Genomic DNA, 23,264 nt, shown 5'->3' on the forward strand with positions numbered 1-23,264 from the left:
ACGCAGCGCATCGCATTGTCCTCCGTGCATATACGGGATGACATGCCGAGATGGCTTTAGGTGCGTACAAACGTCTGCTAAGAAACTTTGTACAGTGCATCTCTGTCAATGCTACCCCAAATTTTACACCATCAGGATCTACCGCATTTAGATTACGACTCGGCCAAAAAGAAACTTGACACGTGGACACAAGATGCTGGTGCGCTCTACAGCGAAATTCTGTTTCGGCACTCCGAGCCCCTATCCAATGACTCTAGCCCGCCCACCGAGTAAAAAGTGCACTGCGTAACACAAGTAACACGACACTGATGCTTTTTCCTATTTCGCTCGTGCAAGTTTGTGCCAAACATCAATCTTTACTGACAATGTTGAGGGCTTGGGTAGGCCGATTCCACCGCAATATTAAAAGTTTTCCTGACAGCCTTACATTTCCAAGACAAAAAGCAGAAACGAGAAAAACCGGCAATCGCCTGTTTGTGCCAACTGCTCCATGCGTGCTTCAAGATCGAAAATGTACAACTGACAATTATACGGCATTTGAGACTCTTTATAGCGCAGACTGATATACTAAAGTTATTGATATAGTGTAGAGATCCTTATAATACTGGTACAGGCAATTGAAATATGGTTATAGTGAGGACACTGATGTGGAACCATTATTTCCTTCATCAGCAATTGGAAAGAAAAGCATCATGACAAAGCGACAGGCAAAACCAGCAGGCACCCAATGTGATCCAAAGACCCCAACTGTTGAACGGCTTCAAACTCACATTGTAAAGGTGGTCAATGTACTGGTAGTACAGTTTCATGTGTTCATGGTGACAGCTCCCTTCAACAAGGACTTGGCACTCCAGCTGCGGACAAAAAATAAACAAAAGATGCGACACATGCAACATAAAAAAAAAGGCAACAACAACCACTGCTGCAGCAAACAAATTGAAACCAAAGCCTCAATTCAGGTGAATTGAGGCTTTGGCCAATTTGTCTGAAATCCCACCAATCTTGTCCTTTACTATCTATAGTAAAGACTTCAATCCAATCTTGAAGGGATTTTGAGTAACGAAGTTGCTTTTAAATTTTGTTCGAAGTTTGGTAACTGTAAACAGATCTGTTTGTATCTTATGTTTGGGCACTTTAGAGCACCTTCAGCTACTTTAAAAGAAAGCCACTTTCTACAAGTAAGCCTGGGATAGACGCACCTTGAGATAGGTACTTCATACAAAGTTGTTAGTTTTCGAGTGACCTTGGGGTACAAGCATTTTGAAAAATGTTACTTTTTATGAAGTTGCTTTCCATGAGTAACCCTGGGGTACATGCACCTTGAGAAAGCTACTTAGAGAGATGCTTCTTAAGAGTGACTTCCTACAAAGTATGCTGTGGAAGACATAGCTTGAAAAAGCTATTTCTTAAAAAGCACCTTTCTACAATGAACTCTGGTGCAGACATACTTTGAGAAAGTAACCTTCTACTTATAACTCTGGCATAGACATACCTTTAAAAAAAAAACACTTCTGAGAAGTAACTTTCTATGGGTAAATCTGTGCTAGGCTTAGCTTGCTAAAGTTACTTCGTAGAAGTAACATTCTATGGCCAACTCTGGGCTAGACGCACCCTGAAAAACTGATGTTTTAAAAGCCAACTCCCAGTTTCTTTCCCTCCCCTCTCTCCCCCACTTTCCTCCTCTCTCCAGAGGGGCCGGTCACCAAGCTACTCCCAGCAGGATGGAGGAGGCTATTTCTCGAAGAAAAAGGAGGAATCGAGGGAGAGTTTCCTCCTTCCAGAGCAACCCAATGGGGGAGACAGACGCACCTTGAGGAAGCGCATGATGACCACCTGGTGTGGCTTGGGCAGCACGGGGTAGCCCTTCTTGTTGGTCATGAAGAGGGAAGTGGGCACCAGGAGGCAGCGCACGGGCTCCCCCAGCCAGCGCCGCAACCGCTGCTCGTTCGGGAGGTCCGCCGACAGCCGCAGAGCCACCCCGAGGCGCTTGTCCGTGCCGCAGATGCTCCGGAAGGTGTTCCACCTGCGGCACGGACCAGCCATCTCGACTAACCGTCGTCGACGTCACTCCCTCCGCCTCACGAGGGCAACTTAGGTCTGTCCCTCCCTTGCGAAAGCAACAATTTGTGAATAGTACTAGAATCGTACGAGCGTGAGTGAGTGAGTTTGAATTTGCGGGTGAGTGAATGCGAGTTAGTGAGCTAAATTTGCCTCAGTGAGTGAGTGAATTTAAGTGAATGAGCTAGTTTGGGTGAATGAACCAGGAAAAGTTTGCCGATGGCACCTTATCCCAAGCTCTGGTGCCACATTTGGGTGGAGTCTGACCTTTCGGTGATGCTTCAGTAACACCATTGCTTTTCCTCTCCCTTTCTCACTCATTTAGCCTCCCATTCAAATCAGTTGCTGCCTTGCCCACTCAATTTCCTAACTCACTCATCAATTTAAACTCCATTTACCCGCCTACTCAACTCAATTATTACTTCAAGGACTCAGCTCAGTCACTAATTCACCCTCTCAACTCAATCATCCACCCAATCAACTCAGTCAGTCACTAATTCACCTACTCAACTCACTCACCCACCCAACTCAACAACTACTTCCTCCACCCAATCCAAGTCACTAATTCACACCCTCAACTCATCCACCCACTTAACTAAAGTCACTAATTTATCCCCTCAACTCACAAACAAACTCAGTCACTGAATCACCCGCTGAACTCACTCATCCACCCAACTCAATCATAGCTTCACTCACTCAACTCAGTCCCTAATTCACCCCCACAACTGAATCACCAACCCACCCACTCAGGTAACCCGCTAACTCATCCGCTCAACTCACTAACCCAATCAAATTCTGTACACAAGTTTCTGTTTCAGTGGCTGCCACTGCCAAAGCATGAAACTTTAGCGCCAATCACACATTTGCAACCGAGTAAAGGCCCGCTCACACACTTGCAACTTCTTAATATTATGAAGACCGAGTGCCTTGGAACCTCTTAAAGGGAAGCTATGGAGCTTCTTGGAAAAAATGAGTTAGAAGTGAATTCTAGTGTATTTTTACCCCGTGAACCCGAATACCCAAACCATTTGCTGCGTAAGTATTGTGAAACGCGAGAAAAATGCCAAAGACAGTCGCTGTATGTGACGTCATCGACGGATTTTTTGGCTGCCCAAGGCTAGGGGGGCGGGGCTTCAGTCCTGTTTTGAAATTGCTCGTATGGCTCTCCGGCACGTCTCATTGAAATATAATTTTGATATCTGTTATTCTAAAGGCCAAATGAACGCAATTCAAGCGTTTTTTCTCAAATGCAGAAGTGCCCCATCTTCCCTTTAAAATCTCTTACGACGAGAGGACACACTGGTGCCATCTATTGGGTAGCAGTGCAAATTCGGCGGTACCGCATACCTTCTATTTCTCTCGCAAATCATCCTTTCTTTCTTGGCTTGAAAAACTTTTATAAATTGTTATAAACGAGCCTTTTTCATAGGTATTATTCACATTTGACTTCGGAAATCCTGCAAAACCTTCGCTCTTGTGAAATGCAGTCCCAGGGTCACCGCATAGATGGTGCCAGCGTGCCAGTGTGTTCTCTCATCCTAAGAAATTTTAAGAGGTTTCAAGGCACTCGGTTCTAAGGAGTTGCAAGTGTGTGAACGGGCCTTAAAGGGACACTGACACCCCCAAAAAAAAAAATTTTATTTTTTGCCAGGTGCTTCATTATGGTGTCGGAGGACTACCCAATTAATATTTTGCAACAGAGTAGCGTATTTTTTTAATAAAGCCAAAAGACGCAACTCCTCGAAACCGAAACCGAAACCCGACGGAGGTCGGAGAAGTGGAGAGAAGAGAGTGAGTGGCGGAAGTCACGTGGCTACACCCTACCGTGCGTTTTTTTTTTTTTTCTCCTCTTCGGTAGCAGACGACAGGACATGCGGCGTGCGATGGGGCGTGCGGGAACTGCTCGCCGTGCGATTTTTTTGCAGTTATGTTTGTTCCGCTCGTTGTTCTGTACTCCAAAATGAGTTGTTTTGTACATTGAGGAGTTGGACATGAGTAGTAAGTGCCCGTGGTGAATTCCCATGATCGGCTCCGAAAAGAATACACCCAAGATGTTGCGTGAAGAGCTGGCTCACATTTCCTGAATCCGAAAAAAAGTGGCATTGTGCGACAGAGTTTCCGAAAGATCAACGGGATCGGGACCAACGGGTGGCTGCAAGTCCTGTAGAACATATACGGGCACCTCGGAAAGCGGACGTTACCTGATTTATATGCTCCTTGCATTTTGTGGAAAGTGATTACAGTGAGCTCGCAGGTGTCAAAACGGAAATCCCATACCATTTAAATCAGCGAAGTATCGTCCACAACATTAGTTTGTTATTTTTTTGTTTGTTTCTTCAGTGATGATTGTAAAAATATATATATATATGTAAACATCGAAAAATGTTTGAAGAAAAAAAAATTAAGTTCCACGGAAGATCGAACCCGGTGCTACCGCGTGTAAACCGGACGTCTTTCCCACTGAGCTACTGGCGCATCGCTTTTCTGGAGGATCTCTTTCCCTAGTAAAAATTCAGCCGGTAAACTGTAAGTTGGAAAGTTTGCTGTCGATTTTTCTCTAGCAAAAGCACTCCTGGGTCAAAGTCGGGAAGCACCACGCTTTGGGGACATTCGCACCTGGTAAAGAAATCGTACGCGTGCATATTGAACTCGAAGTAGACACGTCGTGCTTGACGTTTGCGCGAGCGATGTCTTCAGCCACGAGAAGGGATCAACGGCTCGGCGACGTTTTCGTGCAAATCGGCTTGGTGGCCGGGCGTGTCGTACGGGATGAATACCAATTCTTTTGATCACTCCCAAATTTCTCTTTTAACGGTAGACAGAATTCGCCGGTACCGCGAACGACAGTTCTGAAATAGAGGTCCCACGCCCGTCGTCCGCTGCCATCGCCGTCCCAGCGAGTCCCACGATACGCGAAATGACGAACGCACAGAATGCTTCCGGTTGTCTGAGGAACTTTTTTTTTCAATCAACGTATTTACAGCTTTTTAGAAGCCACAAAAAATGGGTTTCATATTTTTTTCTATTTTTAATAATGAGTGTGTGCCTTCAGTGACCCACGACTTTGATTAAATTTGGTGGTCGCATCGATACCTTAGAAAACGGCCCGTGACCGCGAAAAAGAGAGTGAGCGAGACTCGAACCGGCCAGTTCTTGATCGGCGGTTTTCGGGCGGAAAGAAACCGAATTTCGAGCCGCAAATTCTGTTCTGGGTAGTTGAGCTCTCATATGTCACGTAAAACTAAAAACCTCAGCGAGCATAAATACCCTGTCAGTGTCCCTTTAAGACGAAGAGAGACAAGACCGGTTTTAGAAACTCTTGCAACATCTTAAGACCAGCTCCGCAGCAGCGCATCCAATCCTAAGACGTCGCAAGAGGCTTAAGAACCGGTCTTGTCTTTCCCCATCCTACTCGGCTGCAAGTGTGTGAACGGCGTTTTACTCTTAATATTATCATTATTTCACCTTAGTATTTACCTCTGCCATTTCTTATTTTGCCTTATTGTTATAATGACACCTTCAATGTCCTACCTGAAGACGAGTATGGTGTAGACTAAAACATAAAAACTTGGACAACTTCTCCAAGATCTCAATGAAACAGCCCTACTGTGTGTGAGTGTGTGTGCATTTTTTTATATCATTTATTGCATTACAATGTGGATATTGCATGGTGACCTTCATACTGTTTGTGTGTGGGGACACTGTGATTATGACCAGTAGGGTGCTGCCCCACAAACCTTAAAGGGGCCCTGCAAACCTATTGAAGCGTCTACCTTTTTTGCGGTTTCCACATCTCTTGGGGTTCGGGCAACCCAGCAGGCACGGAGAGAGTAACTAAATATCAGTGCGTCATTTTTTAATTGGACGATGCGGAAGCCTCCTCCACCAATGGGAGCGCCCTGTGGTACGGAACGAGCGCGGTATGTGACGACATCGTGACATTGTTGGTCCTGGCCAGCTCCCGCCTTACGACTGGTCACAGCCGCTAAAAGCTTTTTTTAGTCGAAATACAAAAAAAAAAAGTGGCATGAACCGTTTCAATTATGTATGAAAGTAGTTTTTGTTCGGTATTTTAGATCAGAAAAGAAACAAATGCAGTTTATAAAGTATGGAAACAAGAAAAGACCCGTCGACATACCCGACACCAAGAGGTGGAAGAGGCGGCGCAGGCACCCCACCTTTCATGATTCTAAAGCGTGCTTACTTTAAGATCTCAAAGGCCCCCGTGGATCCTAGCAGACAACGCACCGACGCCGGCGGCGCATTTTGAAAAAAGCGAAAGTACAAATTTGTCCCCTCGCGAGCACAGGAGACCTCCCCGGACTTGCCGGGAACTTGAGCGCTGTTGAGTTGGGGTTGAGAAACGTAGGCAAAGAAGTCCCGTGAGCGTCCCAAACTCAACTCATTTTTACACCAGAGCTGTTAAGGGTTCCCCAGGATCGTGTCCGGTATGTCGACACAAACTTACCTGGACAGCTACCGCCATCTATAAGCCACGGCGGCAAGCACACAACCAGTATGGTTTCCGCCGTCGCTCGTAGATGGCGGCAACCTTTCCAGCTATCATAGAAGAATTGATAGTTGGGAGCGTTGGTGGGAATTCATTGTAGGAAACAGCGCGAAAAACACGACGACGAAAAAGAAGCACATGTAACGAGCGCAGTGCTCGTCACGTTTGTTTCTTCGTTCTCGTCTCTTTTGCGCGCTGTTCCCTACACTCCTATGCTCTTATCAGTTTCGGTTTGGACTCACGATGGGTCGTTCGCGCGACCCTTCGGGGAAAGGAGACAGGCTGCGAAAGGAGCGGCGATGTACGCAGCAACGCGAATAGGTCCGCAACCGCTGCAAAGCTGCTGTCGCCCCGATTTCCACTGCATCCAGCGCTTCAGATTCCCTTGCCAAAGAGCATACCAGTAAAAAAGTTGCTTCAGGGCACTTTTAAAGATGCACTAAAGAAGTTTCTGACATTGTCTGTTCTTGGTGATAACTCATCCTACAGGATCTTAGCATCGCAGAAATTGAAAAATTGTGCTCGTGCGACGTCTATTTCCCTACTAAAAATGGGATTGAAGTTCGTGCCACGCGCATTTCTTAGCGGAAAAGTTTGGAGCACAAAATTCAGCAGAAGCGCCGGCGGCGTGACGACGGGCGCGCGTCAGCCAGTCGCAAGCCGCCTCTTTCGAAGAGGCGGCCTGCGATTGGCTGACGCGCTTTTAAATGGCTTTGACAGACCCATGCCTCGACCTGAAGAACTATTAACACAAGTAAATATATTATCATTATCATGTCACCATTCCCAGGGCTCCTCGTCTCCCGTCGGCTCCTCCGTGGCTGCTTGCTCATCCTCCTCGTCTGCATCTCCCGAGGCCCGGCAAACGTAGCGGGCACTTTGAATGCCTGGCCATTCCATCGGCAACGCTATCCACGCATGGAACATCAACTGGAGGGAGGAAACAACAATCTTACATACCATGTTTTTCAGTCTACAAGTTGCACTGCCGCATAAGACGCACACCCCTGTAAAAAGCAGTTTATTTTTTTTTTTTAAGTTGCTAGTTGTGTTTTGTTGATACAGACACATCCGTTTCCCCCAAAATTAATCCATAATAATGAGACAGAAGTCCACATATTCACCCAGTTTGTCCCTGAAAATTTTGTCCATAGTACAACGGGCCATCCATATCAGCGAGACATCACTGTACGTAGTGTGCACCTTGGTGGAAGTAAATTTTTTTTGTAGGTTTAGCATGGCAAGACTGCATAGATAAGCCCGCGGGTGTGCCGGCATAGGTGCGAAGAAGACCGGTCCTATTCCACCCCTCTCCAGATTATCTTAGGACTGCTGGAACAGCAGGCCATCAGCACGTGCTCCTTCGTCGTAAATGTCGAAGTGGTCTCGCGCAGTTAAGGCCAATATCGACAGGAAGAAATGCATACACGTTACACCGTCGTACGAGACGCACCAGAGGAAATTTGGGTAAGAAACGTTCAGCCTTTCCACTCTCGTGAAGAAGGAAGACCAGCGGAACTGTACTCGATACGCTGCCGCAACGCGCACGCGCTTGATTCCCGCTTCTTCTTGTCCAACACGCCGCCGATCGTGGGTATGTTTCCAACGAACCAGTCGGTTGCACACGGCGCACGAGACGCTAAGCGGGTTCTCCACGAACTCCCTCCGGAACCTCGCCGTCGCACCCGGGAGCTGTTCAGCCGTCGCCGGGCCTCTTTTTCGTCGTCGTCTGTTTTTCACGTAACGCGCCCAACTATCCATTCTTCTATTATAGCTGGAAAGGTTGCCGCCATCTACGGGCGACGGCGGAAACCATCCTGGTTGTGTGCCTGCCGCCGTCGCTTATAGATGGCGGTAGCTGTCCAGGTAGGTTTGCGTCGACATACACAGACACGATCCTGGGGAACCTAGCCCTTAACAGATCCGCTGTAGAAACCACGGTTTATACCCCGGAAAATGCGCCAGTCTGCTGAGACATGAGACTTCCAGTACATGCTCCGTCTCCAGCGTCAGCTTTCTATGGCCGCCGACAAGGTGAGAACCACAGAGAGCAGCTTTAGTCGGTCGACCCCCGGTGCACGGTGCAAGATCTTACTATATTCGCCTCGAGATCGAACCGTGTCGCCCCCGTGCGGCCGAAATTGGAAACGCGCGAAAACGGGGATACCGCCATGTGTCGTCTGCTACGGGCGCACGCTCAGAAGCATGGATCTCGACGATGCAAGCTTGTTTCAGGCTGAGCTTGACATTCCTTATTAAAGGTTTCATGCTTTTGTTGCCGTTTCTTCTTACTAAAGGTTGTGTTGTATCGTTTCCCATGCGTAGAAATTCGGCGATTATTATTAAGTCGAAAGCTTCCATAATCTTAGTGTGTTGATTTGTATACAATCGCTGGTCTCACATATTTTTGTTATCTCGCACAAACCGTAGCTTTCTTAAAGCATTGAATGTTGAGTGGGTTTCTGGTCATTAGAAAATTAACCCGACTGATCGCTATTGTTTAATAGACTAGTCAATCAATAAATCCGTATGTAGATTTTTCGCCGGTCATATAGCATGAAAGACGTTAAGACTACACATTTTTTACTGGTTTTAATGTCATAAATGGCATATTGCATTCCCATCCTTAACTTCACGTTGTGAGTCCTACATAAATATGAACACGGGAAGCCTTTTAGAGTTAAGTATTTTTTAAGTTATTATTTAAACAGTATAATCACCCTCGGTGAAATGACAAGCACGCTGAAATGGTTTACCGTGCAAGCCAGTGTCACAAAAGAAATAAAGACGTCAAAAATATTAAAGCAGGCACTTTTTACTCCTTGTTGACTTTCTCCAGCACAAGACTCCAATAGACTACTTCCATAAAGCCCTGCATGCAACACGGCGCGCGTTGCACTCTGGGAACTAGTTGGCCAGGGAGGAGGGTGGCATGGTTTCGGTTTCGATCGACACGTCGACAAGAGATGGTTTTCTGGTCCCGAGAGCGTCATTTGTGGTCTCTAAACTAACCTAAATGGCCAGGCCTCGAAGCTTTAGCACAAGCCTGAGACGTATAGCTTGTCTTAACACATGCTTGTTGTATTTTTGTACTTGAGCCTTCCTGTTAGTGTTCCAATCGAGGTATGTGGACGAGCCAGTGCTGGGAATCTCGACGCTGCGAAGCTCGGGGATCTTGCTTGTATACGAATCAACAAGCTGTAGCAACCAATAAGTATGCATACATCGAGCTCGCGCCTTTACATTAGTGTTGTTGATCAGGAAGTTTGTTTGTTTCGTGCGTCCATAGACGAAATGTTACTTTTTGCAATTACTGTATTTCTTAATATGCCTGAGTATGCGAGGTAAAACTCGGAGGCGCCATTGAAAAGCTCAATTTTGACACACTTCTTATCTCTTATCTGTACTGACCCGCAGCACTGCACGAAGTGAAGTCCCCACCCGCTTGCATTCCATTAATATTCAACATCGCGTATGCACATAAAGTTATCCTGCAATCATATAGGCAAATTCGCACATACAGACCGTTTTGAAAAAAGCAAAAGTCGAGCACTTGTGTGAAGAGAGTCGGACCGTTCCCCGGAAGTGCGACGGATGGGCATGAACCCCTATGCGCACAGCATAGGGGTTCATGCCCGTCCGGCGCACGGTGCGACATTCTTCACACAAGTGCTCGAACGAATTTAAAGCGCGTTTGACGGTTGCTAATGGCCATAATATTTGTTTTGTGTTTGTTTTTTCTCCTGCCTGAGTATGCCGAGATAATTTCAGACGCACCGTTCAGGCGCAGATCTTGGGCGTCAGTAAAAGCTCGTCCAAAAAGGCTTAGCGAGGAGTAGGGGACGCTTGTTAGGGCCTCTGTCGTAGCTAGCCGATCTCAGCGTTTGCGAGAAATTAATCTTCTACCAGCATAAAATTCGAGTGGGAGATATATGATGACACGAGGAAGACATCATAGTAACTTTTGTGCAGTAGTTAGGTCGAATTTATTGCGTTTCCTTAAAAGTTCATGCGTAAACGCTGGACTCAACTTTGATACCCTGTGAGGATGCGGCTTTCTTTTCGCCCAATGAAGTAACAAGAAACTGACGTTTGGCAAGCAAAATACGTATAAGGCTCCAGATTAACAAATTTCAGTTCTAGTTCAGTGGTACTAGACGGGATTATTGAAATTGAGCTCAAACATGCACTCGTAGGGTGAGGTGACTTAGCCACGTCTTACTACGTTCGCATACGGACGCACAATATCAGGTGTTTCGGGAAGCAAGGAAAGTGCCCCGGTCTTCGTTTTGTATCGCTCGAGAATGAGTCTATTGTACGTTCGTGAAAAGTCAGATAATCGAAAACGCAAGCAGCGCGTTCGGTCGCGGAGTGATAGCATGAGGTGAAGCTGCTCAGTCGAAACCGAAACTGAGTGGCCAACTAGTTCCCAGAGTGCACTGCGTGGAATTTCGCCGCGGTGGGGCGCGTCAGTTTTGGAAGTAGTCCATTAACCGGCAAAACAAAATTGCAATTAAAGCATTACTCGAATAATCTGAAAGTTAATCGATGAACTGCCCAGTCCCGATATACGTTAGTTGAGTGCGGAGGGTGATCGGAAAGTCTCGTGAAGGTGGCTAGCCCTCATCAGTAAAAGAGTATCACTGCGGCCGATGCTGTCTGTGTCGTGGTGCGCGTCGTTTGTTGGGGTCGCAGAGTCTACTGTGTTTGAATACAAGATTATTTATCCAGAAATTTATATTATTAGCCTCTTGACATCTGCGGCCCTCACCAAGAAAATTGAAGCAGGTGAACCCACACTCCTGAGAAAAGCATTTAATAACAGGAACATTGCCGCGTTGCTCGGTTACACCCGTTTATTACAGTCACGGCAGATATATTAGAACAGTTTGTTTCACTTGTTTCAGTTGTCCTGCCAACCGTTCAGTTTGCAGATCTTAACTAGAAGAGACACCCTGTCCTCATCGCAACGCAGTAGATTTGTTCAGACTCAGAAAACTTACCCACACTTTGGCACAGTAAAAGGGCAGAGGAACTCAATAGCATGGTAATTTCCAATACAGCACTAACTTATCTCCATTCTAAATATTAATATTACTGCAAAAGCTAGAAGTTAAGAAAAGCATAGAAGCTGCAATTTCACAGCCCACAGTACCAGTATTATGTTACCTGGGTTGAAATTTATTGTGTTTTTTTAATTGCATGTTGATGAACCGATACATTCATTTTAAAAGAAACAAATATTTAACATAAATATTCCAGTTCAGCCAGAGACAGGCATCAATCGTGGTGATCCATCCCTTCCAACGTCTGCCTAGAGCAGACGACGCACCCACAGAAGCTATTATATAAATTTAGGCCGCACGCTGGCAACACAATTCGATCTTCACTGAAGCACCAAACAATATCGCATCCTTTTCTGCAAGAATTGTTTTCCCACCGATAGTATGCGACAAAATAAACGCAAGAATCTATGCAGTCTCGCGCGCGAACGCGGAGAGCCTATGGGGCGGCCGTTCTCCTATCCCCGCTTTGGTGATGATGATAGCGCGACCGTAGCGCCACCTCTAGGTCGATCTCGAGGCCAATAGGTATAGACACCGTGTATGTCGTAGATGCCGTATAGAGTCCTCTCCTAGCCTGGTTACAAGTGGTGCCACCAGATGGCTCCTCAATATGCAGCCAATCACAGCCCTACATTGGGAGAGTTTGGCCAATGGTCAGAGCAAAGGCCGCCGCCAGCACCGAATATTCTTCCGCGGCTAGAGTGCAGACCCAAAGTGCGACGCAGCGTCAACCGATCAGCAGACCTCGACGTCGCGATATTGGAAACAACATTTAAAGCGTGAAATAGAAGCATTCAATCTCGCAGCAGCAATGATCGCAACTATGCAGTTCACTCTGGTTTGGAGAGCACGCTCATTTATTCTACCGTTGAATATGGACGTGACGAAAACCTCACAAGTCACCAAGACTTATACCTTTTTACTCTAGTGACGCTCAAACGGCTTAAATTAGTCGAGTTGCATTTCTATATCTCACGACCACAGCAAGGGGCTGCTTCGCGGCCGATGGATGGCCACGACATGCTCGCCTATTCAAACCAATGAATGGCCAAACTCTCCCAATACACGTCTCTGCAGCTAATGACGACCTGCTGCGGGCCCGAGTTCCCACACTTCTCTATCGGACACACGCCCGTCTTTAAATTTGTTTTCTGGGTGCGCCACGTCATGTAGAACTTGGTACTTGCGCTATACGCGTTGCTTAGACAACGCTTAGTCACTGACCCTAATTCCCTGCCTCAACGGCAGCAATACCAGCTTTATGAAAGCGTTGAAGCGGAGAGATCCCTGACACGGTTCCCAAGCCAGCATCTGTCAGGGTCAGAGAGATGCTCCGAGTGGAAAGAGTGCCATGGGTACCAGACAATTTTATTTGTTTTGTTCGTTTCTTTTTCCCCTAGCTTTTTTTTTTTTTCTTAGTTGCTCCGTCTGGACGGCAGAGATGCTGTCGACCTAGGCTACTCAACCGCGCGCCAATGTACAGCGCAAGTTCGTCTGCTTCTTTTGCAGGGGTTGTGGGGACATCAGAGCGCCGAGTTCTGACTGGCTCCGATTGAAGGATAGTGGGTAGACCTAAAAGCAAGCTGCCTTGAGGTCTACCCACCATCCTTCAATCGGAGCCCATCAGAGCTCGGCATTCTAATGTTAACACAACCCCTGCTAAAAAAGCAGACAAACTTGCGCGTTGCACAGATCTTCTGGTCGATCGCGTCGCAGTGTTCACCGTGCTGCGTGTTCTCACCGATATATATCTTAGACCATTTTCCAGTGCGAGCTTTCTACCTTCGACAATGTTTCAGAGTCTCTGCGCACAGCCATCGAGTGAGCACGCACAGCTTCTACAGCAGATCTTGTGTTGCAACAGATGATAGCTATCACGTGGAACACCGAGCGAGCGATTTTGGCAGCAATGAGTCGACAATTATGCAAGCACCGGTGGAAGCTTCGAATGCGATGCGAGATGCTTGCTCGGTATTTTACAGAATATTTATTATGGTAAAACCGGTATAGGAAAGGATAAATATATGAAAGTGCCTTTTTACGTATCCAGTAGGAACGACCATGCTTTAAAAATTAAGAGAAATTCCTTTTAGGGGCGACGTACTGCGACACTCCTTTTTTGTAGAGACCGCGCGCGATTGGAACTTTCTTTTATCGCGCATTGTCTCAATAGCTTCCAATGCCGCCGTTTCTCACACACTGAATGTGCAAATTTTTTAGTGTGTCTGTATATTGTTTGTTCCCCTCCCCCCCCACTGTAATGCCTGATGGCAAAGTGGGTACCTGAATAAAGAAAAAAAGAATAAAAATAGCAAAAAGCATTCCAGATCGCGTTTGAAACTCTCAGTGCTGCCAATACAATTGTCGTCTCGTCACTCCTATACTCCCTTTCACGATAACTTGGCAAGCCGTAGAGGCTGCAGCCCCCGCAACCCAATAAGAGCGCCGGAGCAAGGCTCGTGATAACACTCCATGGTTGAGGCCACGGGTGCCTGGTTATCGCCACAGCAACAGCACTGTCCACGACAAAAAGTAGTTCTTCGCTTCTTTTAGAATGCAGCTCTTAGGAATCCGTTTCTCCTTCACAGTGAAGGTCACGCTGCTCAAGCCAGAAACGTGACCTTCACAGTGAAGGTCTTGTGAAGGTCAAGACCTTCACGAGTGACGTCACAAGGGTCACGAGGGAGGCAGAGAGAGGAGGAGGGGGAGTAAGGAAGGAAGGGGAATGAGAGGAGAGGGAATGGAGGAGGAGGGGCATACCCTTCTCTATGTGCCCTCCCCTCCTCCTCCTCAAGAGCTGCGCTCTAATTCGGCATTACAGGAAATCGTCAACGTCTTTAATTTTTTTTATTTTATTTTAACGGCAATTGAACTTGCACGCTTCAATGAGAAGATACAAAGATTAAAGAATAAATAATCAAAATTTATAAGTTTCAATTATATTTAAACAAAAAAAAAAAAATCCTGAGCCAGTCCACTCTGTGGAGGTGGATGACCAGCGAAGCTGTTCAGCACACGACACAGACCCGCCCCGAGGAGCCAGAGGAAACTAGACACGCACGATGGGACCACCAGCCCAGTGGAAAATAGACACGCGCGACGGGACCGCCACTCCAGGAGAGCAGAAGGAAAGGAAACTACGCAGCAAGCGCTTGGAACGACGACAAAGAGAGGGTGGTGCAAGCGTAGACATGGCCAACACAGGTCGCACAGCGGCAAATCTTTGAGAAACCTTTATTGTCTACCTGAGGGTCTACTGATTTTGAAAATGGCCCCTATTGATAACTGATCTACTGAATAGACCAAAGAAAATGCAGGGAATGGTGTTCCACGTGCCGCACATGCTGGCGTCTGCAGCAGTAACTGTTATAAAGCAAAAGCTTAATTAAACAAATGGCATCTTGTATGTGCGTTCGTCAACGATTTATTTTGGTTATTTACTTTGATTATTTTATATGGGGAAAGCGCGTATGTGCGGCGGTGCGAGCGTAGAGTGTTTAGTAACTGCACGCGAAAAATCTATGGAACCCTAGCCATAAACAGCTTCGCTGTAAAAGTAATCCACTCCCAATTTTTTTTTCTCCTTGTAGCGCCGTGGTTGTTGGTGATTGCCGGCGATCGCAGTCGTGTAATCAGCTGTTTCCACTTGGTACTACATTGCACTGTGCCCTGGCATTAGCACCCGTCACAGATTCGCGGCTAAATTGAGCGTATGGTTGTCTCATGAACTGTTCACGAAATGTTCGCTATTCTAGCAAATGGAAATGTTGCTGCGGTGGACGTTCATCCGAAGTCAGTTGGTTTCGGAGCAGACAACACTTGGTTAGCCAGTTCCTCTGGGCCTCGCGGCTCTCATTTGGCATAGTGACAAAAATGCTCCCGTGATGTCGGGTCATGTGCCTCACTTCGTCGCTCTTATTGGGTCATGGGGCCCTAGCCTCCACAGTTCGCCAAGTTAGCCTGAAACAGAGTACAGAACTGAGAATTGAAAAATGGCGCTTGCGTCGTTTCAAGACACGAGTCAATGAAACAATGCAATGATGTAGTATCTACTGGTAAACCTCATTCCACCCTAATTCCTTGAAAACTTGGAGTACTGATTCAGGGGAAACACCCAAACAAGTAAGGGACACGTGAAAGCGACTGTCATTTCTGTAAGAGGCGAGTCACAAGAATCCGTTCCTCGACAGACCAAACTATTTTTTGTCAGGGGAGTAATTCGTGGCTTGCTGGTAACACTGGTAAATTCTGCAAATGTGAGCGAAAGCAAGAGATGCGTGGTTCACCTCAATCCCACAGGATAGAGGCGGTATATTCAGCATGCATTTTCGTGGCATTCTTCGGAGTTTGTGGTAAACATTGCAGATTCTTTATTTATTTATCCTTCGTAGAGCATGTTATTTCATAGGTGGTGACTATTTCAACGTGCACCGTCAAAATATTTCACAAATTATTTTGATGTCTGCGACGTCACTCCTGCAAAACGTCAAAGTGAAGCGGCTTTATAATTTCGACCTAACCCGTCAATGCAGCAGTCGCAGTGGTAGCCGTTTCATAGTTTCGTTTAGCTTAGTTTCTGATGGTGTTGTCAGGGTTGTGTTGATGCGTTGACGGAGTCCTGTGTTGCTTGCCTAAGAAGCTTCGATCCTACTTGGCGGTGGAAATATCTTATTCAGCGTATGTGTGGGAGTGACTCGACAGCTGATGCTTTCGGATGTGACACGCCCGGCGCTCTCCTACGTCATTTCGGCACGCGCCTTACTTAAATTTTTAATACAAAACAAAGGCAAGCTGGATAACCCTCTGTCTTGCCTGCACGTAACAAGCGTAAGTGCATACACCATGTAACATTGAGAAATTTGGCACGCTTTTTGTGCCTCCATAGCGTGCGAGCGTGTCTTCGTATGGCTGCAAAGTGTCGCATTGCATTTGGCTCCCGCCCTGTTATTAACTGGCTTTTGTGAGTAGGTTAGTTTAGATTTCCTTTTTGGTTTGTGTATAAGAAGCGAGTTAACTATGAAATGTTTGGGATGTTAAATAAAAGGTTCTGAATGCAAACATTGCCTCCTTGATGTTTCTTGACTGGTGCGTACAAACAAAGGTTCTGACACAGTTGTACAGATAGATACACGCATTTTACAACAACAAATTTGTAGCCCAATCAACTGCAAATTTTATGATACAAGATTCAGCTCCTTTGTTTATATAAAAACATGCAAAATAAATAATAAAAAGCAACGGTGCTGCAATCTGTAACGTTGGGCACAACCACAAATGTTATGTGCAGCCTGGTAGCTCATGTAGTGCTTTTAAAAGATTTTTTTATTTTTTTATAAGGTAATAAAAACTGTGATAGACTGCACGGCCTTTGTTTTCGGAAAATTTGTGTTGAACCGCAATGCCACCAGCAAGCAAAATGATATTCGTTTGACCGCCACATTCAATCACTTTCCAGTCCGAACTCCGAAGCTCCAAAGTTGGAGGTTTGAGACATCAAAATAAAGAAAAACAAATATTTTGATGGCCGACGTCAAAATGATTTTGAAAATATTGTCACGTCTTCAGGAAGTGGCATCATGGACATCAAAATAATATTTAAAATTATATTGAATGTGGACATTGAAATAGTCACTGCCTATTTTATACCAAACTCTGTCCTTTTTTTCGTGACGGTGTTTTCCGTGGTAGAACGTCGAGCTAGCAATCACAAGGTCATTGGTCCAATTACTGTTAGGGCGCGTTCAGAATTTAATTTTTTTCTCTCAATTTATCGCTCGTTTATTCAGACTGTCTTCTGAAGTATCTGTTACATGCTTCGTAACAGTTTCGGTGGCATTCCATCCTACTTTCCTCAGGGTTCCCAGCCTTTAAATGCATCCTGTGTTAAAAAGCAAAACACGTTGACAAAAACTGGGCATACGAGCTGGGCACACGCTACGAGTGTGAGACGCCCCATGATGTCATAAGGTCACTTGACTGTGACATCACACAACATCATGTGGCATCATGTGGCATCACGGCATCATGCTCCTTTGCAATGATTTTCTCACAGAATTAGACTGATAAAACACATTCCACGTTAAAAAACACTCTAGAAAAGAAACATTTCGTTCCAATGCACAAAGCACTCTTTGGTAGAGGGCTGAATAGACAATGGTCGGTGACAAGAAAGATGCGTTTACCTGGTAAGACGTGGAGACTAGGAGGTAGTTGTGAAGTAACCTGGCCATGTTGATGCAGCGGGGTCCCTTCAGGTTGATGATGATAGCCGGCACGCCGACGTGCGCGGCGTAGCACAGCTCTCTCTCCAACACCTGCGCGAGTCACGTTCCTTCGGTGACACCTTTAGGAATCTTGGGGCACATTTAGAAATGTACAGGAAGCGACGCTACACCACCACTTCCATTTGTATAGGTTAATGTGGAACAATCGTGCTATGCCAGTGAGCTAACCTAGACACACTTTCTCTCCACCGCCGTGTATCCCGCCTCTTTCTTCACCCAATCTTTTATCACCCTATCAGCCACTTCAGAAAATCGTTACTAATACCTCCTCACCATACTTTTCCCCCGTCTTGACCATTCCCCTAAATTACGTAAAAATTTCTTCGTTCACAGTCTCTTATCGAATGCCTACATTACCATCGGCAGTAAAAGACTGAAATGCACTATCCAACTTGTTCATTTACAACAGCTACAACCCTTTTCCTCTCTAACACCTCAAATGGGATTACAGCATTCTAGTATTATGTTACTGTTGCATTTGTCGCTTTTTATATTTATATATTTACATGCATGTCCACTCTCTCATGTATTAACTTTTGCAAACTTGAGCAAAATAAATGATGATGATGATGCTACTCCTTTTCACCGTGACTTGGCAGATGGCGAAGGCTACGGTTTTAGTGAGGCTATCAGCATGTCGGCGGGAGACTTGTGGCGCCATCTCACTAGTTGCGGGCAGTGCTGTCCAAGCCGTTCTTGTACGAATTTCGAGTGACCGGCTAACCTTCTAGGGGGACAAAGCGTCGTATGGGACACACAAAAGAGGGTCTGGATAAATTAGGAGTTCCTTCTTCCTCCCTTCTCCAACTCACGTTAAACTGTCGCCCCCGTACCTTTGGCAAAGACGGTCACGTGTTTTGCCTCTGTCGCTTCGACTGTCTCGAGGAAGTCGGGGCGTTCGCTCTCTGCCAAGTTGCGGTGAAACCAAGTACAGTGAATGCGTGACGGACGCTACACGCCACCCAAGCCAAACTAACGCTTCCGGGCGTCGCGTGACCTTCGTGAGGGGTGCAGCAAAGTGCGGGTGCATTGCCACGAAATACGCTCGCAGGGTTGGATTCGCTGGGAGCGAATGCTGCGGTCCATCGCAAGGTGAAACATAGTATTGTACGTTGCAAAATACTATTCCTTTTGATGGCAACTTTTTAAGTGCTATAGAAAAATAATGCGGAGTGCAAGTTCGTCTGCTTCTTTCGCAAGGGTCGTGGTAAGGTCAGTACGCCAAGCTCCAATTGGCTCTGAATGAATGATAGTGGGTAGACCTCAAGTAAGCTTGCCTTAAGGTCTACCCATTATCTTTCATTCAGAGCCAATCAGAGTGCGGCGTCTTTCTGAAGTCACGGCAACTCCTACAAAAGAAGCAGACGACTTGCTCTCCGCATTAAAAGGAAATTCCAGAATGGTATCAAATATCCACCTGGAATCAAGAAAAGATCACAAAGAAACTTTCAGACATGAATGTCCCAAGCTTGCCGGACACTCTACAGTGAAATCGCGCAAAGTTTTCTGACGACTGGAAGACGAAGACGTCAGTCCAAACTATGTCGTCCTAACCTGAAGCTCTGTAAGACGACACCCGAGGCTGTAGGCATTCTTCGAGGATTAGAGACACTGTGGGAACTGACCTTTTCTGACATCTTCCGAGTGGTCTCGTTGGGCGAATCAACGTCTATCCACTGAGAAACCTTTAGGACCACCAGGGAGCTCCAGTCTGCACATTGGAGAAGTAAAGACAACTTCACTGCCTCGTGACAATGCAGTCAAATCAAGCTCATGTTGCCCTGCTCTTTCCGACTTAAAAGTGACTACATTCTACGTGCCGTCAAAAAAGAAACTTGCATCGTTGTGCCTTTCACCAGTCGGTATGAAAGCATGGACACAAAAGTCTGAATTTGCAAGATAAACTAGAAGTTCTCCCGACTGCGTGACAGTAGTCGGGAGAAGGGCCAAGGAGCAAGTGCAAAGACACAGTCCCTTTGTTTTTTTTGTTTTTTTTTTCTTATCTAATTAACCGTTGTCGTTGGGGGGGGGAAGGGGGGGGAGTAATTCTGCTGTTCACCAAATGAGTACAAGCGAGCCAATCAGTGGTGTGTTCATAAAACCATAAAAATGGCAGCAGTTTCCTCTTATCAGGTCTGACGTCACTTAGAGACATTTGCAAAAAACCCATCTCAGGTATGTTGAGTGCTTAAACAAGACCATGCAAATATAAGCCCAGCATTTTTAACAGGGACGAAAGCCAGAGGACTGGTAATCAAGAAAAGTGCAACACCCACTATGTAAACGGGCCTACAAGGTCTGGGCATTCGGTGTTGCAGAATTCCCAGCTAGTTCCATAGCACAAAACTGAAAAATTTTAATGCATCTCAATCTTACACATAAATTGGGGACAGAGGATGCGCAGTGTACTCTGAGCTGCCCCGGGCATTTGTTTATGCGATTTGCTGAGCTCAAGATACATGCTAACTTGCGCTAAATTTACTGAGGAAACGTTTTCCACTAAAGTCAGCGTGCTACACCTTTGCGCTACTCTTTTTAGGAACATCTTTTTCGTGAAACCCTAGCTCTTCAGTTATTCCGCGTAAAAAAGGCCTCAATGTCCTCCAACGCCCTTTTGTGTAGCATTGGATGCAATCACCAGATGGATGTATTAATATTAACGGTTGTACCTTTGGTAACGGGCGGTAGCTTGCGCCACCTGGCCCGCCAGTGTTCAATTAAACCTCTGGCAGTCGTTGCCGTACATGTATGGCAACAATCCCACATTTTAAAGTTCCCACCTAAATGATAAACCGCATGCACCCCGGAAGGTGTTACTATTTGTTATGCCTTTATGGAACCTTAAACGTCGCGTTCGCACTATGTTATGCACTAGACGGTCATTTCTCGTGTCGGCTGCTCTGGCGGTAGCGGCAATTGAAGGGCCGGTTTTTCCGATTCAGACTTACAATGCTGAATGAGAGCTCATCGTCCTACGAAGTAGCTCTATAAAGGACCTCCGGATAGGAGCCTAAATCAGGAGGAATATCGCGGGAGTGGACAGGCGAAATAAAATTAAATAGAAAAGAGGCGACACCTTTTCGTCCTCAATATTTCCATGCGATGCTCTCAACCCGGACAGCTTGCAAGCACTGCAAGTGCTCCCGTCGGATAATTTTAAAAAAACTTGCGCATCGACTCTTTCTTTTTGTGCTATCCCTTCAGAAAAAAAACCCGATCGCTGGAGCATATCTTTCGAAAAAGAAAATGCCGGCAGCGAAAAGATCAAGGCAGCCGCCAGTGTTGCAAGGACGCCACTCACGACCTCGTTGGCACATTTGAGAGCTTACCTTGGGACGGCAACACGAGGTCGGATCGCGCGAAGGGCGTCGGCTTGCTCTTTGGATTTGGATCCAGCAGTTCTTGCCGGTATCTCGGGTGGCTTATGTCGACGGCAATAAACTTGTATCTGCCAAACAAAAAACAAAAACATTGCAATATTTTCTTTTGTTGGTGCAGTTTTTTGTGTTGCTTCAGAGCCATAGATAATGAATTAGACATCTACCTGTCCTAACCAATCGGTCATCAATCAAGCAGCACTAAAAGCGCAACATCGCGGCATTTGCCGCTTTTTCGTGCATGTGTTATCACTGGATAATCCAATCAAACGTAGGTAGCATGGTTCCACCTTACGTCTTCAGTCTGTGGGTATATATACTTGCGTCTTCTAGCCATTCGGTACATCCTGGCTTATTGTGGTATGAAGGACAGGGATGCTTGAGGAATGTCAGCAACTGACTTCTTCCCTCAATCTAGGGAATTATCAGCCTTGTTTCAACCTCGTTTCCACCTTATTTCTCTTGAGCACTTGTGTCCTCCTGTGGAAGTCTGTTTCATTTGGTTTTCTTTAGATTGTGCCTGTAATAGGTCTTTATGTCTGTTTGGAGTGTCTATGTTTCTGGAAGGGTTTCTCGTCTTTGGTTAGAAAAGTGTGTCATTCATATTATTTTAAAATGTTGCACTTCTATGAAAGCAGTTTGTCTTTTGGCTGTGGCTAGGGTTCCGTCTTGAGTAAACAATTGTCAGCACTAGAGTTCTGACGGAACGACAGTCGTCATTAGAGTTCTGTGCAGAGGGAACTAAAGACCCCTTTCGAAATACTGGCCTCTCCTGGCAGCTGTGGAATCCCTGCACAATGGCGGACTGAAACCACAACATCACGACACACTTTACGAGTTTGGTTGGAGTAGCAGAAAAAACACACCTACAGAAAAAGGTGACGTGCGCTGTAACGTTCCACTTTTGACGGCGTTTGATTGACTCGTTGGCTCCTAGCGTTGGCCCCACTCCGAAGTTTGCAATCTTATGGAATGACTTGCACGTTCCACAATGTCAGTTGTTCCACCATTGTGCAGGGGTTCCGACCTTCTAATAATTGACACACAAATTTTGAAAGGGGTCTATTGCCGCCACTAAAGTTCCGTCCAGACAAAAAAGAAACGTGCCACTAAAGCTTCGTCCAGCATACTCGGGGGTTGATCTCTATATGCTCCACCCCCGACCCATTTCCAAAGCAACAACTAGCAATGTTCCCATGTTAATTTTAATTTAGTTTCTTTTTTAACTTAAATTTACTTGTCCCAGCAATCCTATAACATTTCTTCTGCTTCTTGGAAAACAGTTTGTCCAACCTCTGCAAACCACACACCCTCCCTCTATTACCTCATATACTCATTAAAAGTCTCCTCCCATAAAGATGTTTCTTTCATTCTTTTTTTTTAAGAGTTTGTAGTTTATTGGGAGCCAGATACAGAGAATGTGGTTGATATCATTTTCAAAGCTATAGTTAGGAATGGCAATTATTCTAATGCAAGACCAGAGGCTGGGCGCATTGTCGTAATGAGGGAGTACTCCCTGTCTCCACTTCCCATGTTTCCCCTTGATCGCAGCGCATTATTGCGAACAATTGACCGAGAGCTTGTTATTGTTCCTCTAGCTTAGATACGAAAAGGAACAATACTCTCTACTAGGCCCTCGGAACCAATGGGGTTCTACGAGGCTTCCTGTTGTTCCCTCTGGGTGGAACCCTACTGGGCCTGCTATCGTTCCGTCTCGACGGAACTCTGCTGGACATGTTAAAGAAAGTATTCACTGGCGGCCATAGCCGTCTGCGCGACTGCTGAGCGCGTGCTGACGGCGAGCTTCCACAGTTCTTTCGCCACGTGCATTCCACTCCACCAAGAGTGCCGGTCTTAGCAGCCTGTTAACGTGAGCTCGTTCCGAGCATGCGCTCTAAACATCGCCCTCAAATATGGCGTCCAGTGAATACTCCCTATGTTGCGTCTGGACGGAACTCTACTGCGTCTG

General features: G+C 46.1%; 1 protein-coding gene across 1 annotated transcript in view; it reads right to left on the reverse strand.

Annotated features, from left to right (window-relative positions):
- LOC8038377 (protein arginine N-methyltransferase 5) overlaps window positions 1-23,264 on the reverse strand; it is a 41,611-nt gene that overhangs the window by 17,286 nt on the left and 1,061 nt on the right. The window contains exons 2-7 of the mRNA XM_029984990.4: window positions 21,248-21,366; window positions 19,544-19,629; window positions 17,817-17,948; window positions 7,350-7,498; window positions 1,810-2,023; window positions 771-854 (exon numbers count right to left, since the gene is read on the reverse strand). Coding sequence (XP_029840850.2) covers window positions 771-854; window positions 1,810-2,023; window positions 7,350-7,498; window positions 17,817-17,948; window positions 19,544-19,629; window positions 21,248-21,366 — 784 coding nt within the window. The remainder of the gene's footprint in view (window positions 1-770; window positions 855-1,809; window positions 2,024-7,349; window positions 7,499-17,816; window positions 17,949-19,543; window positions 19,630-21,247; window positions 21,367-23,264) is intronic.

The sequence above is a fragment of the Ixodes scapularis genome, unplaced genomic scaffold, assembly GCF_016920785.2.
Source record: "Ixodes scapularis isolate PalLabHiFi unplaced genomic scaffold, ASM1692078v2 PGA_scaffold11__112_contigs__length_91849675, whole genome shotgun sequence".
Taxonomy (NCBI): domain Eukaryota; kingdom Metazoa; phylum Arthropoda; class Arachnida; order Ixodida; family Ixodidae; genus Ixodes; species Ixodes scapularis.